We start from the raw sequence: 14,069 nt of genomic DNA, 5'->3' as shown, positions 1-14,069 counted from the left end.
TCTGACGCTGGAGGATCTGGCGCTGAAGGATCTGATGCTGGAGGATTTGATGCTGAAGTTCTCCATGCTGAAGAGCATGCACACCGCACACCTCTGCCTAGCATTCTGCTCACCAACGTCCAGTCTCTGGAGAACAAGCTCGATGACCTCAGGGCCAAGGTAAAGTTCCAGAGAGACATTCGGGACTGCAATCACCTCTGCTTTACCAAGACATGGCTGAACCCAGTGGTGCTGGACCATGCCATCCAGCCGGCCAAGTTCTTCTCGGCCCACCGCATGGACAGAACACTGGAATCGGGGAAGTCAAGGGGAGGTGGTGTGTTTAATGGTGAACAGTAGTTGGTGCGACAGTTCGAGCATTGTTCCTCTCACACGCTCCTGCACACCCAACCTGGGACTATTGACCATCAAATGTCATCCTTTTTACCTTCCTCGGGAGTTCACATCGGTCATAGTCAGCGCCGTTTATATTCCACTTCAGGTGGACACGGACACTGCTTTATGCGAGCTGCATGAAGGTCTCACACAGCACCAGATTCAACATCGGGACGCTGTGCTTATTGTGGGGGGGGGACTTTAATAGTGCCAACCTCAAACGCACAGCGCCAAACTTTTATCAGCACATTACCAGGGGTGAAAGGACACTGGACCACTGCTACACAGCAGTCAGAGATGGCTACAAGGCACAATCTCATCCCCCTTTTGGGAAATCCGACCATGCTGCCATCTTCCTCATGCCAAAATATAAACAAAGGCTCAAGCAGGAAGAAGGAACAGGACGCTCTGGATGACGCAGACTCGGACAAGTTTTGGCGCAGCTCTGATGACATCAACATGTTTATGGAAGCGGTTGTGGGATTTATCAGGAAACTAGCGGATGACACAGTTCACAAGACTATCATCAGAACGTTTCCTAATCAGAAGCCGTGGGTGGATAAATCCATCCGCGATGCTCTGAGATCTCGCTCCGCTGCATACAACACAGGGCTCACCAGTGGAAACATGGAGGAGTATAAAGCTACATCCTACAGAGTGGTGAAGGAGGTGAAGCAGCACTATGGACAGAAACTAGAGTCACAATTTCATCAGAGTGGCTGTAGGAGTCTGTGGCAGGGACTAACAACTATGACAGACTACAGAACACCATCTTCCAGATTGGTGAATGTGGACGCTTCTCTGGAAGATGAGCTAAACACCTTTTTCTGCTTGCTTTGAGGCTGCAGCTCACAGTGCTAATGGCGTTAGAAGTGCTAACAGCGTGATAAGCAGCATGCATGCGGAGCAGGGCAGAGAGGAAAATGCGTTCATCATCTCGGAGCACCACATGAGAAAGGCATTCAGGAGAGTGAACACCAGGAAGGCAGCAGGACCAGATGGCATCACGGGTCAGGTCCTGAAGGCCTGTGCTGACCAGCTTGCTCCTGTGTTCACTGAAATATTCAACCTCTCCCTGGAACAGTCTACAATCCCGACGTGCTTCAAGCAGTCCACCATTGTTCCTGTCCCCAAGAAACCACAGCCTGTCTGCCTCAACGACTTCCACCCAGTAGCCCTGACCTCAGCTTTTGAAGTGTTTCAAAAGACTAATCAGAGACTTCATCACTTCTTCCCTACCTGACACCCTGGACCTGCTACAGTTCGCGTACTGACCCAACCATTCTACTGAGGACGCCATCACACACCTCCATCACATAGCCATGAGCCACCTGGACAGCAGAAGGGGGAATTATGTCAAAATGCTGTTTGTTGACTACAGTTCCTTCCATACTCACCACCAAGTTGGAGATCCTGGGCCTCAGCCTGTCCATGCGTCAATGGATCTCCAATTTTCTGACAGACAGGCCACAGGCAGTACGGATGGGCAATGATGTCTCACCCTCAGCACAGGAGCCCCCCCCAGGGTTGTGTTCTAAGCCCCCTGCTGTACTTTCTGTACACCTACAACTGTGTGGCCACTTCCAGCTCCACCAACATCCTGAAGTTTGCGGACGATACTGTGGTGGTGGGCCTGATCTCCAATAACGACGAGATGGCCTACCTAGAGGAGATTAAAAACCTGGAGCTATGGTGCCAGGTCAACAATCTCCTTCTGAACGTCAGCAAGACTAAGGAGCTGATAGTGGACTTTAGCACAAAGCAGGAGAGGAATCACCAGCCCCTGATTATCAACGGAACCACAGTGGAGAGAGTGGACAATTTCCTAGGTGTTTACATCACGCAGGACCTGTCATGGTCCTGTCATGTCAACACCCTGGTGAAGAAGGCCCGGCAGTGTCTCTACCATCTTAGACGCCTAAAGGACTTTAAACTGCCCTCAAAGGTGCTAAAGACATTCTACACCTGCACCATTGAGAGCATCCTGACGGGAAGTATAACAGCCTGGTTTGGGAACAGCACCAAGCAGGACAGGCAAGCTCTCCAGAAGGTGGTGCGATGAGCAGAGCGTACCATCTTCCATCAGCTTCCTGACCTGGAGACTATATACAGCAAGCGGTGCTGGACCAATGCCAGGAAGATAATGAAGGACCTCAGCCATCCCAACAATGGACTCTTCTCTCTGTTGCAGTCAGGGAAACATTTCTTGAAACTGTTCCTTGAAGGCGAACTCAGAGAGAATGAGGAGGAGCTTCTTCCCGCAGGCCATTTGGGCCCTCAACCAAACCACACTCACTGTACATCTTTGTGCACATAGTGCATCATCACTTTATTCCCTGTTATTCCTGGTACAACTGGATATCTATATTCGCCTTCTATAACTATGTATTTATCTATGTATGCACACTATACTCATTGTACATACTGTATTTATTGTCAAACTGAATATTTATATTTGCCTGTTTATACATATTGAATTTTTCTATATATACACTACCAGTGAAAAGTTTGGACACACCTTCTAATCCCATGGTGTTTCCTGATGTTTATTTCTCTCTACATTGTAAAACAATGCTGAAGGCGGCTGAAATCCACAATAATGTCCTTTGAACAGTTGATATTGAGATATGTCTGCTACTGATGCTCTGTAAAGCCTTCATAACGCCTCCAATCTGAGGTGCTGTTAATTGGTGATTTCTGAGGCTGGTAACTCTAAATGAACTTCTCCTCTGCAGCAGAGGTAAGTTTTGGTCTTGCTTTACTGGGAGGGTCTTCATGTGAGACAGTTTCATCATGGGGCTTGATGGGTTTTGCAAATGCACTTGACAATACTGTTCTTGCAAGAACTATTCCAGAACACCTGACCTTCGTGTCTTAAAATAACAACTGACTGTTTTTTGTTGTCATTACATATGGATTACTTAAGTCCATGTGTGTTATTTCATAGTTTTGAAATCTCCAGGATTGTTCTAGAATGTAGAAAATAAATCCCTAAACAAAAACACTGAATTAAAAGTGTGTCCAAACTTTTGACTGGTAGTGTATGTTTATACATATATTATTTATATATTGTATTATATCTACATATATATTTATTATATTTATATCATATTTATATTATATACATATTTATATATCTATATACTATGTTAGTTAATATTTTATCTATATCCCTATATTTTTCATTTCTGCATACTTTTTAATTTTACCCTTCTTCTTTCTTCAAACGTAAGACAGTTGTAAAAAGCATTTCACTACATGGCGTACTGTGTATGATTTCATATTTGATAAATAAAATTTGAACTTGAACATTTAAACATCTCTATATTTCTCTTTTATAATTGTGTTAAATAATACACTGTTTATGAATACGGAGTGTGTGTGTGTGTGTGTTTTCCCAGATTGTGTTCAGGAAGATCAGTGATGTGAAGCGTGAGGAAGAGGAGCGGCTAAAGAGGAAGAATGAGGCGCCTCTTGACCTACCTCCTGACCATCCAGTGCGACGTTTGTTCCAGAGATTCCGACAGCAGAAAGAGGCCCGAATGGCTGCGGAACGGACCGTCCGTGATGAGCTGGATGTTGAGAAGGGCCAGGCCCACAGTGACATCATCATGCCTGACCCTGTGGCCACCACCAGCATTGTAACGGTCACCAAGAGCCCGGCCACACCCACTCCATCAAATTCAAGGCCTGGTCATGAGCGGAATGCCGCGGATCGGGAAAAACTGCAAGCACCTAATGCTCTTGGAATTTTCCGGGCATCTGAGTGCCGTGGTACTCGGGGTTGGGCACGCTTCAGGGAGATCAGGGCTAAACCAGAAGGCTGGGCCAATGTAGCTAAAGCCGAATCGATGGAAACTCTTCCTGAACGCGGCTGCAAATCAGCTGAACCCGGGAATCTGAAAAAGACAGACTCTTGTGACAGCGGCTTTACCAAAAGTGACCTCAGGCTGGATGAAGGGGGCAGAACTAAAACGCCTACAGACCGTAGTCCGGTCAGTCAACTGGACAAAAAGCCGCCGCCCATCGTCCCGCCCATCCCTGAATATACACTTCACAGTGCATTGCTTGATCTGCGTGCTGAGCTCAGGGCCGAGCTAACGTCGCTCGGGAACCGCATTAGCACACTGGAGTCACAGTTAGCTGAAGTGCTGCAGCTGCTCCGGGCCAGAAATGCTTCAACAACACACACTCCTCCGTTATTCCACATTTCACGTCCAGCATCACACGACTCGGACACAGAGGACATCTTCTGCTAACCGAAGCAGGGTTTGCTTACTGAGAGAAGAGAAAGTCCCTGTGATGAGAGGAATATCAGACATTTTTAACATTATGGGTCTTTCTAAAGAAAACTACATTTTTACTAAATAAATGTTCAGAACTGCTGGAATGGCCCCTTTTTGGTTAAAAGCACTGAATTCCGAGCTGAATAAAGATCAACTCTTTAATTACTCTTTAACCTCCAAGTGCAATATGACACGCACACACACACCCGTTAAAGACAGTTATTTAATTGCATGAACACATTCAAGCTTCTGTAGATTTAAAAAAAACATAGAAAATATTATTTATTGTAATGAAACATTTTGTATGTCTCCATGTGTTTCTTCATATTCATTATTACATCAGTGATTTATTATTTATTAACAGTTTTTATTAACAATTTTATTAGCAGTTAATTAACACACACACAAAGAAAAATGAAACTGTATGTCAATATTTCACATTACTTTGCACTATAATAATTGGGGGTGTGGCCTCTGTACCTGTAAATACTAGTGAGGGGGTGTGGCCTTTCGACCTGTCAGTCTCACTGAAGGAGGTGTGGCCTCTGTAACTGTCAGCTAGTGGGTGGGGTTTAGAGCTGTTTTGCAAGTGTTAAGCTCTGTGTTGTTTTCTGAAGCCCCAGCATCCTGGAGGAACATTGTTTCATTTCATTGTGTTTGAAATGGTTTTCTGAACTGTCACAGAATCATCTCAGGTTACGTATGTCCTCTGACAAGGCGCTGCATCATGGTGTGGTGCTAGGGGAACATAGGACCGGTATCTAATGCAAATGTGAACATGCCAATTTCAGTGGCTAAATGGGTCAGGTAATGTAGCAGCACACCTCACCCGTGGGTGGAGCCACAATCTCCTGAGCCTCAGCCCCTGCCTTAACAGGAAGTCTGCCCCCAGATTTGCATGCCCTGGAATGTAAATTGCCCTCAGGGAGAGCAATTTGATTTCTGCCCAGAGTAGGATCTGTTTCACCAACCTGAAAAGGGAGTATGCACACAGCCCATCCTGGTGGGTGATCTAAGCGACCACCATGGTGTTGTCCGAGTGGAGGAACAGGCAGTAGCCCTACAGTTGTGGGAGGAAGTGTTTCAATGCTAGAATCACCACTCTCATATCCAGCCAGCTTATGTGCCATGAGAGATAAGGGTCTCCCAAGGCAGCCATATAATGCTGCACCCCAAACGATGAGAAAGGTGCTCGTCAGAAGTGTTCTGCAAAGGTAGCACACCCCAAGAGTGGGGCCCAAGGTTGGAACTGGGGTCCTCCACAAATTAAGGCTATAACCCTTGTAGCACATAACCCTATGCCCCTGGACAGCTGATTTAAATGGTGAGAACCTCTGAGCTTGCATGTAGTGTTGTTCGTGGACGAACACATGGTACACCTTCAAAGATGGGAGAAAGCATTTCAAATCTAGAAACACAGCCATGAGAGATGAGGGCCTTCCGTATTGCGTGAGCAGAGAGTGGCCATTGAGAACCACGTCCCATTTCATGAGAGAGGCATTTATTGAAAGTGTTATGGCAACACACCCCGAGAATGGGACCCAAGGAAGGAACCCGGTTCTTTTGCACAAATGCAAAAAGCCTGTGAAGCCTGTGGTGCATAACCCTTATAACCCTGAACAGGAGGTTGAGAGCGTGAAAACACCTGCTGCTGAGCCAGAAGACCCAAGAGGATAACATTGGCTGCTGCTGCTGCTATGAGACCCAATAACCTCCGAGGCCAGGGGACAGATAAATCTTAGCCTAGCCTGATGCTGTTAATAGAGTTGAGGATCAAACTAACACATGCAGGAGACCTGTGTCTTGCTGCCAGATCTTTCGACTATATAATTCAGTACACAGATGCCCTGTGAAGGTGTGTGGAAGCAGAGCTAGACCAAAGGAAAAACTTGATATTGGTAGGCGATGCCCCCAGAAGTTTACCCAGAAACATTCTGTGTTATGGCCAAGTCTCTGTGTGAACGTGTGCATCCTTTAAATCTAATATGACAAACCAGTCCTCTGACCAGATTTATAACAATGAGTTTGAACCTTGAACCTGTATGTCCTCAGAGTATGATCCAAGATATGCAGATTTAAAATTGGATGCAGCCATCATTCCTCTTGGGTACTAAAAAATACCAGTTGTAAAAACCTGACTCTCTCTTGGAGAGGGGAACATGTTCTATGACCCCCTATCCAGAAGAGAGAAATAAATTCCTGCTGCAGGAACAGGATCCATGTGGTGTGTACCACAGTAGGCAACACACCTTTGCAACAAGGCCAGGGGGCGAATTCACTTCTGTTACTATCTTCACGGCATCAAGAACCGATTTGTCAGAAGTTGACATGCTGCCAAATGATCTAAGATAGGTGCCATTCTAGCGGTGCTTCCCAGCCAGCATGCCACTTTAAAGCCCCAACCAGGCTGAGAAGGTGAACTGCTGGGATGAAAGCCTAGGGCAGGTGAGTCACCAGGTGCACCTGCTTCCCAAAGCACCTGAGTCAGCAAGGTTGGCAGGGGCATCCCCCGAGAGCAATAGGAGAGTAGGAGACATGATGAAATGGTGAGCTCAGACCTGCCCCAAGGGGGACTGCTCTCAGGCATCAGGCCTATTTCTCGGCAACCCTGGAGATGATGGCCCTCAGATTGTCCTTCTCCAAATGCCACAATGCTGCTGATGAGGGGGAGAGATAGCTTAGAAGTGTCTCTTCCACCCTTGTCAGCTCCCAATACCTGGGCTTATTCAGCCTCACAACCATTAACTAATTAGTCCCAGTATGGGTCACTCCAATGAACACCTCAGTGTGGAGGTCATGGAAGAACGGGAGATTACAGCGAGGCGACAACACGTGGCCTGATGTTGAGAAGCTTGTTTATTGGCGACCGCACGTCACTACCTGAAACAGTTACATTAGTTACAGTGTCTCACTGTAACTGTGTCTCAATGTAACTGTTCATCACTGACCATCTCTGGCACCAGTGTGTCACTGATTTCACTTCATGCTCCAGCACCCCAGTGTTCTCCCACTGACCATTGACATTTGAGATCATTGCTTGTATTGAAGGGGCAGGCAGGGAAACACTTGAACCATGTTCCATTCAAAATCACTGTATCCATGTATGAGGCAGAGTAGATGTTCTCACACCCGACCTGCTCTCCCACAGCCAACAGCATGTACTCCACCTGTGCTACACTGCACCATGGCATCCCATTCTGGTGAGAAAGCATCTCTCTGCCAGCCTCAGAGGTCAGAGCATCCCACTCATTACCACCCACCTTCAACTGTTTACAGCTGATATATTCAAATATAAATGTGTTGTTTTTGAATAAAAACATATGGAAAGTTAATTCAGAAAGCTGGTAAGATGCCAAATAGCTCTCCATGTGTTTCCTTCACTTTTGTGCATGTGCAGACAGAGAGAGAGAGAGAGAAAGGAGAGTGTCTCACATAGGAGAACTTGGAACACAGGAGAACCAGGAACAGGTGATGACGCTGTAGATGATGATACTGTAGATGATGATACTCTTGCTGTGATTGACAGGAACAGACACTGAGCACTGGACAGTTGAAGTTTCATCAGTATTTAAACTCACACTCTTTCAAAGACAGGGAAAATGCTTTTTCTTGCTTGGAGATTCTTGCTTTTCTTTACTTTAATCTGGGTTTTTGTGATGTCCTGGTGTGTGTGTGTGTTGTATGCAATGAGACACTGTTACAATCTGTTAATTTACATTCTTCCTTTGGAAATGATGTGGCAGGAAACATTTGATTCAATAAACCTGCTGAAGTGAACAAAGAGAAAGAGAGAGATGGGGTGGGGGCTACACAGAGAGATAGAAAGAGGGGGGATCAGAACAGAAAGAGTTTGATAAAAACCTGGCAGCAGATCTGAGAAAGATAAGAGTGTGTGATGAATAATACACACACACACACAAACACACACACAGGGCTATAAGATTATTTACCATAAAGCACATCCTGATTCCTCCTGAGTGACAGAGATGAAATTCTGATTGTTTATTTTAGTAAATAAAAAGAAGAAAAGGGCATTATTAAAAACTAATTAAAACTTTATCATCATTCAGATCACTTCTAGTGTAAATCTCTGCCTTAAACCTGAACTGAGACTTTCAGTGCTTTTTTCTTCTGTGACTTGTGTCCATTTTTATAGATATAAAACACATCAATGAGTCTGTCTGAGAGAGCGGGGTGAGGAGAGGGTGAGAGAGAGGGTGAGAGAGAGAGAGAGAGAGAGAGAGAGAGTGTGTGTGTGTTCTCATTTATAAGTGATGTGTGTTTTAATAAATCATATAAACATGAATAAATTACAGCAGTATCTGCATTGCTACATTAAAGCACAATACGAGTTAAAGAATAATTAGTGTTTATAAAGGTCAGGAGATTGAGATGAGATTAATGCAGATGACATGAACAATAAAAAACATTAATGAAGAAAGTCCTAGACTTCAGTGCTGCACTGACCCTCTGCTGAACCAGAGACAGGTGAGTGTGAGGGACAGTCCAGAAATACCCCCTGACCCCACCCCGGCTGGCCACACCCCAGTCTTCACGTCTTTCTGTCCATCTCCAGTCCAACCTGCGCAAAGCAGTACAGACACCCAAGTACAGGAAGTGCCATGATGGACCAGCCTGAGAGAGAGAGAGAGGTAGAGGGAAAGAGAGAGAGAGGGACAGGCTGATTCTCTGATTCTGATTGCCCTTGAGCTTTTTTCACAAAGTTATTGGCTACTTAATGTGTGTTTTGTCATTACAACACCCACTTAAGCATGTCCTGGCCCCCTCTGGCACACACACACACACACACACACACACAGAGAGAGAGAAAACGTCACACAGTCTGAAGAAGATAAAAAAAGAACACCTCTACTGGTGTATCTGCAGTTTAGCTTTTGTCCCATTAGTGTAGCTTTATTCTACAATACTCTCTCTCTCTCGCTCTCTCTCTCTGAGCTCCCAGTGTTCCTGACTGCTTTTTCTCTCCAGACCTGCCTGATGCACCCTGATGCTCTACTCCTGGTTGGAGTCTCATCAGTTGATGGTGCTCACTGGAGCCTGGAGATACTTGGGACTGCTGTGGATGGAACCACGTGGAGACCATGGAGATGTTTTTTCATCACTAACAGCTCTGACTACATCCTGAATTTATGCAGGCTGGTGGAAGCTCAAATGGTTAAAGGCTCTTGGTTGTTGTTCAGGGTTCAAGCCCCAGCACCACCATTCTGTATACTTCTGTGTGCATATGTGTGTGTGTGTGTTCTTGTTGTTGACATACCTTGCATGAAAACCCTCTCCCAATACACATGGCCAATGTGAATTCCTCCGAGAAACACCAGATTGGACAGAATTAACATAGCTGTGGAAAAAGCAGAGATAAGCGCAAGGCCACGCCTCCTCATGGGTAAGGACAGAGAATATACCTGCAAAACCAGACAGAGGGGGGAGGGAGGGAGGGAGAGAGAGAGAGAGAGAGAGAGAGACAGAGTTATTCTATTCTTTTTTTTTTGCATTGACATAGACTAAACTAGGTTTGTTGTGCTGTTAATTACAGATAAATTTTGCACACACACACACACACACACTGATTAAACATTTCATCTCTACACACACACACACACACACACTGTAGCCTGTGTGTACACTCACAATAGTGTGATGTAGAGGAGGCCAGCAGAGGAAGTGCCTGATGCTATTCTCTATGAACACACACACACAGTTGAGCAGGGCCCAGCACTGTAGGTAGTCATGGCAACCATGCCACAAACACACAAAGCTGAACGTCATCGCCATGGAGATAAGCTTCTGGAAAAGCCCATGCTGAGACCCTCCCAAAGGAACATACACATACCTGAATACACACACACACATACACACAGTGTTTAATCAGTGTGTGTGTAGATGAAGTGTCTCTGTCTCCCTATCTCGCCGTCTCCCTCTTTACCTCTCCATCTCTATCTCTCTGTCTTCCTTATAAACACTGAGAGTGGGATTATAAATCATTATAAATACTGAGAGTGGGATTATAAATCATTATAAACACTGAGAGTGGGATTATAAATCATTATAAACACTGAGAGTGGGATTATAAATCATTATAAACACTGAGAGTGGGATTATAAATCATTCACTGACCATCGCTCCCTCAGGTCCACTAGCACTGCTCCACTGGTCCACCATCTCTCAGGGTCAGAGGTAGGTCTACATCTACACTCTTCTCTGTTCTGGCACCGAGGAGGTGGAATAAACTTTCCCTAGATGTCCATACAGCCAAGTCACTGACCATCTTCACATGACGGGCGAAGACCTACCTCTTCCTGAAACACTTAAACTAGCTCTTATCTTTCCGTTTTATTCAAAATATATTTCCTCCTAGCTCAGTGTTTAAGCTGATGACTGTGTTAACGTTTTCATTTATAGAGACTTCAAAACACTCTTATATATCACTCTGGATAAGAGAATCTGTCACATGCCAGAAATGTAAATATAAACATCGTTCTTGGTCTCTGTAAGATGGCGGCACGGCAGTAGCATGCAGTGGCCACTCCGGAACCAAAATGGTGCTATCTTGTTGTTTTAGCCCGAATTTTAAGGTGCATGGACACCAAAGACAGTGGTGTTCATGTATACGACCACCAGACGATAATACAGTACAAAAATCATGCAGTTACTTACCTGCATAATGATGTACTCTGCAAACTTCGCGACCTTGGCTTGCTGCGAAGACCAAGCCTGCAGTCCTCGCCTGATACCGGTGGCCGGGAGAGAGGACGTCGCAAGCGGTGCTCGAGGAAGCGGAAGCCCGGAAAACAGGCGGGTGTCCGTGCTAGCCTAAAAACAAACCCTAGCCAGCCGACACTCCCCTCCATCATTTTGTCCAACGTCTGCTCACTGGACAATAAATTGGACTACATCCAACTCCAGTGACACGGCGTGAGTTCAGAGACTGCTGCGTCTTTGTTTTCACGGAGACGTGGCTCAGCGACAGAGTTCCGGACGCCGCCATTCAGCTAGCCAGTCTAACTGTGTTTCGTGCCGACAGGAATGCAGCTCTGTGCGGTAAGACTCGCGGTGGTGGTGTGTGTGTTTACATCAACATGGAATGGTGTAAGGACTCTGTGCTTGTGTCTAACTACTGCTCATCGGTAGTGGAGTTTGTGACTGTTAGATGCAGACCTTTTTATTTACCCCGGGAATTCACCACTACTCTCATTTTTGGAGTGTACATTCCACCCAGCGCTAATGCTAAGCAGGCTCTGTGTGAGCTGTACGGAGCTATTAGCGAGCTGCAGAATGCTCACCCCGACGGACTGTTTATCATCGCCGGAGATTTCAATCATGCAAATCTCAGAACAGTGCTCCCTAAATTCCATCAGCATGTGGACTTTGCTACGAGAGGGGTGAACACGCTGGATCTTGTTTATTCAAACATTCCCGGCGCGTATCGTGCGGAGCCCCGCCCCCACCTCGGCTACTCAGACCACATCTCTGTTATGTTGATTCCAGCATACAGACCACTCGTCAGACGCTCTAAACCGGTTCTGAAACAGGTTAAGACCTGGCCAGCAGGAGCCATCTCTGCTCTTCAGGACTGTTTTGAGTGCACTGACTGGGACATGTTTAGGGAGGCTACAACCAACGGCGACTCTATTGACTTGGAGGAATACACGGCATCAGTGACCAGCTACATCGGGAAATGCATCGATGATGTGACCGTCTTCAAGACCATCACCACACTCCCCAACCAGAAGTCATGGATGACTGCAAAAGTGTGTGCTCTCCTGAAGACTAGAGACTCCGCCTTCAGATCAGGGGACAGGGCAGCCTTAAAAACAGGGGAACCTTAAAAACAGGGGCCAACAGAGGGCCAAACTGTCCCGAGCCATCAGAGAGGCGAAGCGTGCACATGCCCAGAGAATCCATGGCCACTTCCAGAACAGCAGAGACTCCCGGTGCATGTGGCAGGGCATTCAGGTGATCACCAACTACAGGACAACTTCACCTGCCTGTGACAGTGACGCCTCCCTTCCAGATGCGCTGAACAACTTCTACGCTTGGTTTGAGGCACAGAACAACGTAACAGCGAGGAAGGACACCTCTCCTCAAGAGGACCAGGTGCTCTGTCTCACCACAGCTGATGTGAAGAGAACTCTATGCGGAGTTAACCCACGGAAGTCTGCTGGACCAGACAACATTCCTGGCAGAGTTCTCAGGGAGTGTGCAGAGCAGCTAGCAGATGTCTTCACTTGACATCTTCAACATCTCGCTGAGCAGCTCCTTCATCCCAACATGCCTCAAGACAACTACCATCGTTCCTGTGCCTAAAAAGTCTACAGTTTCGTCCCGTCTCACTCATGCCAGTCATGATGAAATGCTTCGAGAGGCTCATCATAAGACACATCAAGTCACAGCTACCACCCTCACTGGACCCCCTGCAGTTTGCGTATTGTCCTAACCGTTCCACAGACGATGCCATCACCACAACCCTCCATCTGGCCCTCACACACCTGGACTGTAAGGACTCATATGTTCGAATGCTGTTCATAGATTTCAGTTCAGTATTCAACACAATCATCCCTCAGCAGCTGATTGAGAAGTTGAGTCTCCTGGGCCTGAACACCTCTCTCTGCAACTGGATCCTGGATTTCCTGACTGGGAGACCTCAGTCAGTCCGGATCGGGAACAGTATCTCCAGCACCACCACACTGAGCACTGGAGCTCCTCAGGGCTGTGTGCTCAGTCCACTGCTGGTCACTCTGCTGACTCACGACTGTGCAGCAATGCACAGCTCTAATCATATCATCAAGTTCGCTGATGACACGACCGTGGTGGGTCTCATCAGCAAGAACGACGAGTCAGCATACAGAGAGGAGGTGCAACATCTAACAGCCTGGTGCAGAGCCAACAACCTCTCCCTGAACGTTGACAAGACCAAAGAGATGGTTGTTGACTTCAGGAGAGCACAGAGTGACCATTCTCCGCTGTTCATCGACGGATCCAAGACCCTTCAGCGGATAGTGAGGACAGCTGAAAAGATCATCGGAGTCTCTCTCTCCCCTCTACCACGGACATTTACACTGCACGCTGCATCCGCAAACCAAACAGCATCTCTCTCTCACACAAACACACAAACAACTTATATTGTTCATTATTTATTGCACTACCTCAACCCTTCTTTTATTACATCTGTTTATTACAATATTTATGTTTATTTCTATTTGCACTACCTCAACCTCTGCTACTGTATTTTTGCACAAATGTCAGTTTTTTACTGTTCTCAAAGTTGAACATCATTTAATTTTTTATTCCATTTCATTTACATTTCATTGCACATGTTCTCTTTTTCGGCGCTAAGTTTCCTGTTTTTTGTGTTGTCATTTTCTTATCCTTGCTCTGTTTGCACCTAGT

The 14,069-nt window shown here is 46.2% G+C and overlaps 2 protein-coding genes across 6 annotated transcripts in view; one reads left to right on the top strand and one right to left on the bottom strand.

Moving 5' to 3' along the window:
- kcnh1a (potassium voltage-gated channel, subfamily H (eag-related), member 1a) overlaps positions 1-4,639 on the top strand; it is a 58,319-nt gene extending 53,680 nt beyond the window's left edge. For all 5 annotated transcript variants that reach the window (XM_058398773.1, XM_058398774.1, XM_058398772.1 and 2 more), the window contains one exon: positions 3,777-4,639. In XM_058398773.1, the coding sequence (XP_058254756.1) occupies positions 3,777-4,634 (858 nt within the window). In that variant the 3' untranslated portion in view covers positions 4,635-4,639. The remainder of the gene's footprint in view (positions 1-3,776) is intronic.
- Positions 4,640-8,876: 4,237 nt separating this feature from the next.
- hhat (hedgehog acyltransferase) overlaps positions 8,877-14,069 on the bottom strand; it is a 44,298-nt gene continuing 39,105 nt past the window's right edge. The window contains exons 10-12 of the mRNA XM_058398776.1: positions 10,311-10,512; positions 9,940-10,084; positions 8,877-9,296 (exon numbers count right to left, since the gene is read on the bottom strand). Coding sequence (XP_058254759.1) covers positions 9,214-9,296; positions 9,940-10,084; positions 10,311-10,512 — 430 coding nt within the window. The 3' untranslated portion in view covers positions 8,877-9,213. The remainder of the gene's footprint in view (positions 9,297-9,939; positions 10,085-10,310; positions 10,513-14,069) is intronic.

The sequence above is a fragment of the Hemibagrus wyckioides genome, linkage group LG09 (assembly GCF_019097595.1).
Source record: "Hemibagrus wyckioides isolate EC202008001 linkage group LG09, SWU_Hwy_1.0, whole genome shotgun sequence".
Classification (NCBI taxonomy): Eukaryota; Metazoa; Chordata; class Actinopteri; order Siluriformes; family Bagridae; genus Hemibagrus; species Hemibagrus wyckioides.
The sequence above is the reverse complement of the archived record's forward strand: the minus strand, read 5'-3'. Positions and strand labels throughout refer to the sequence as shown.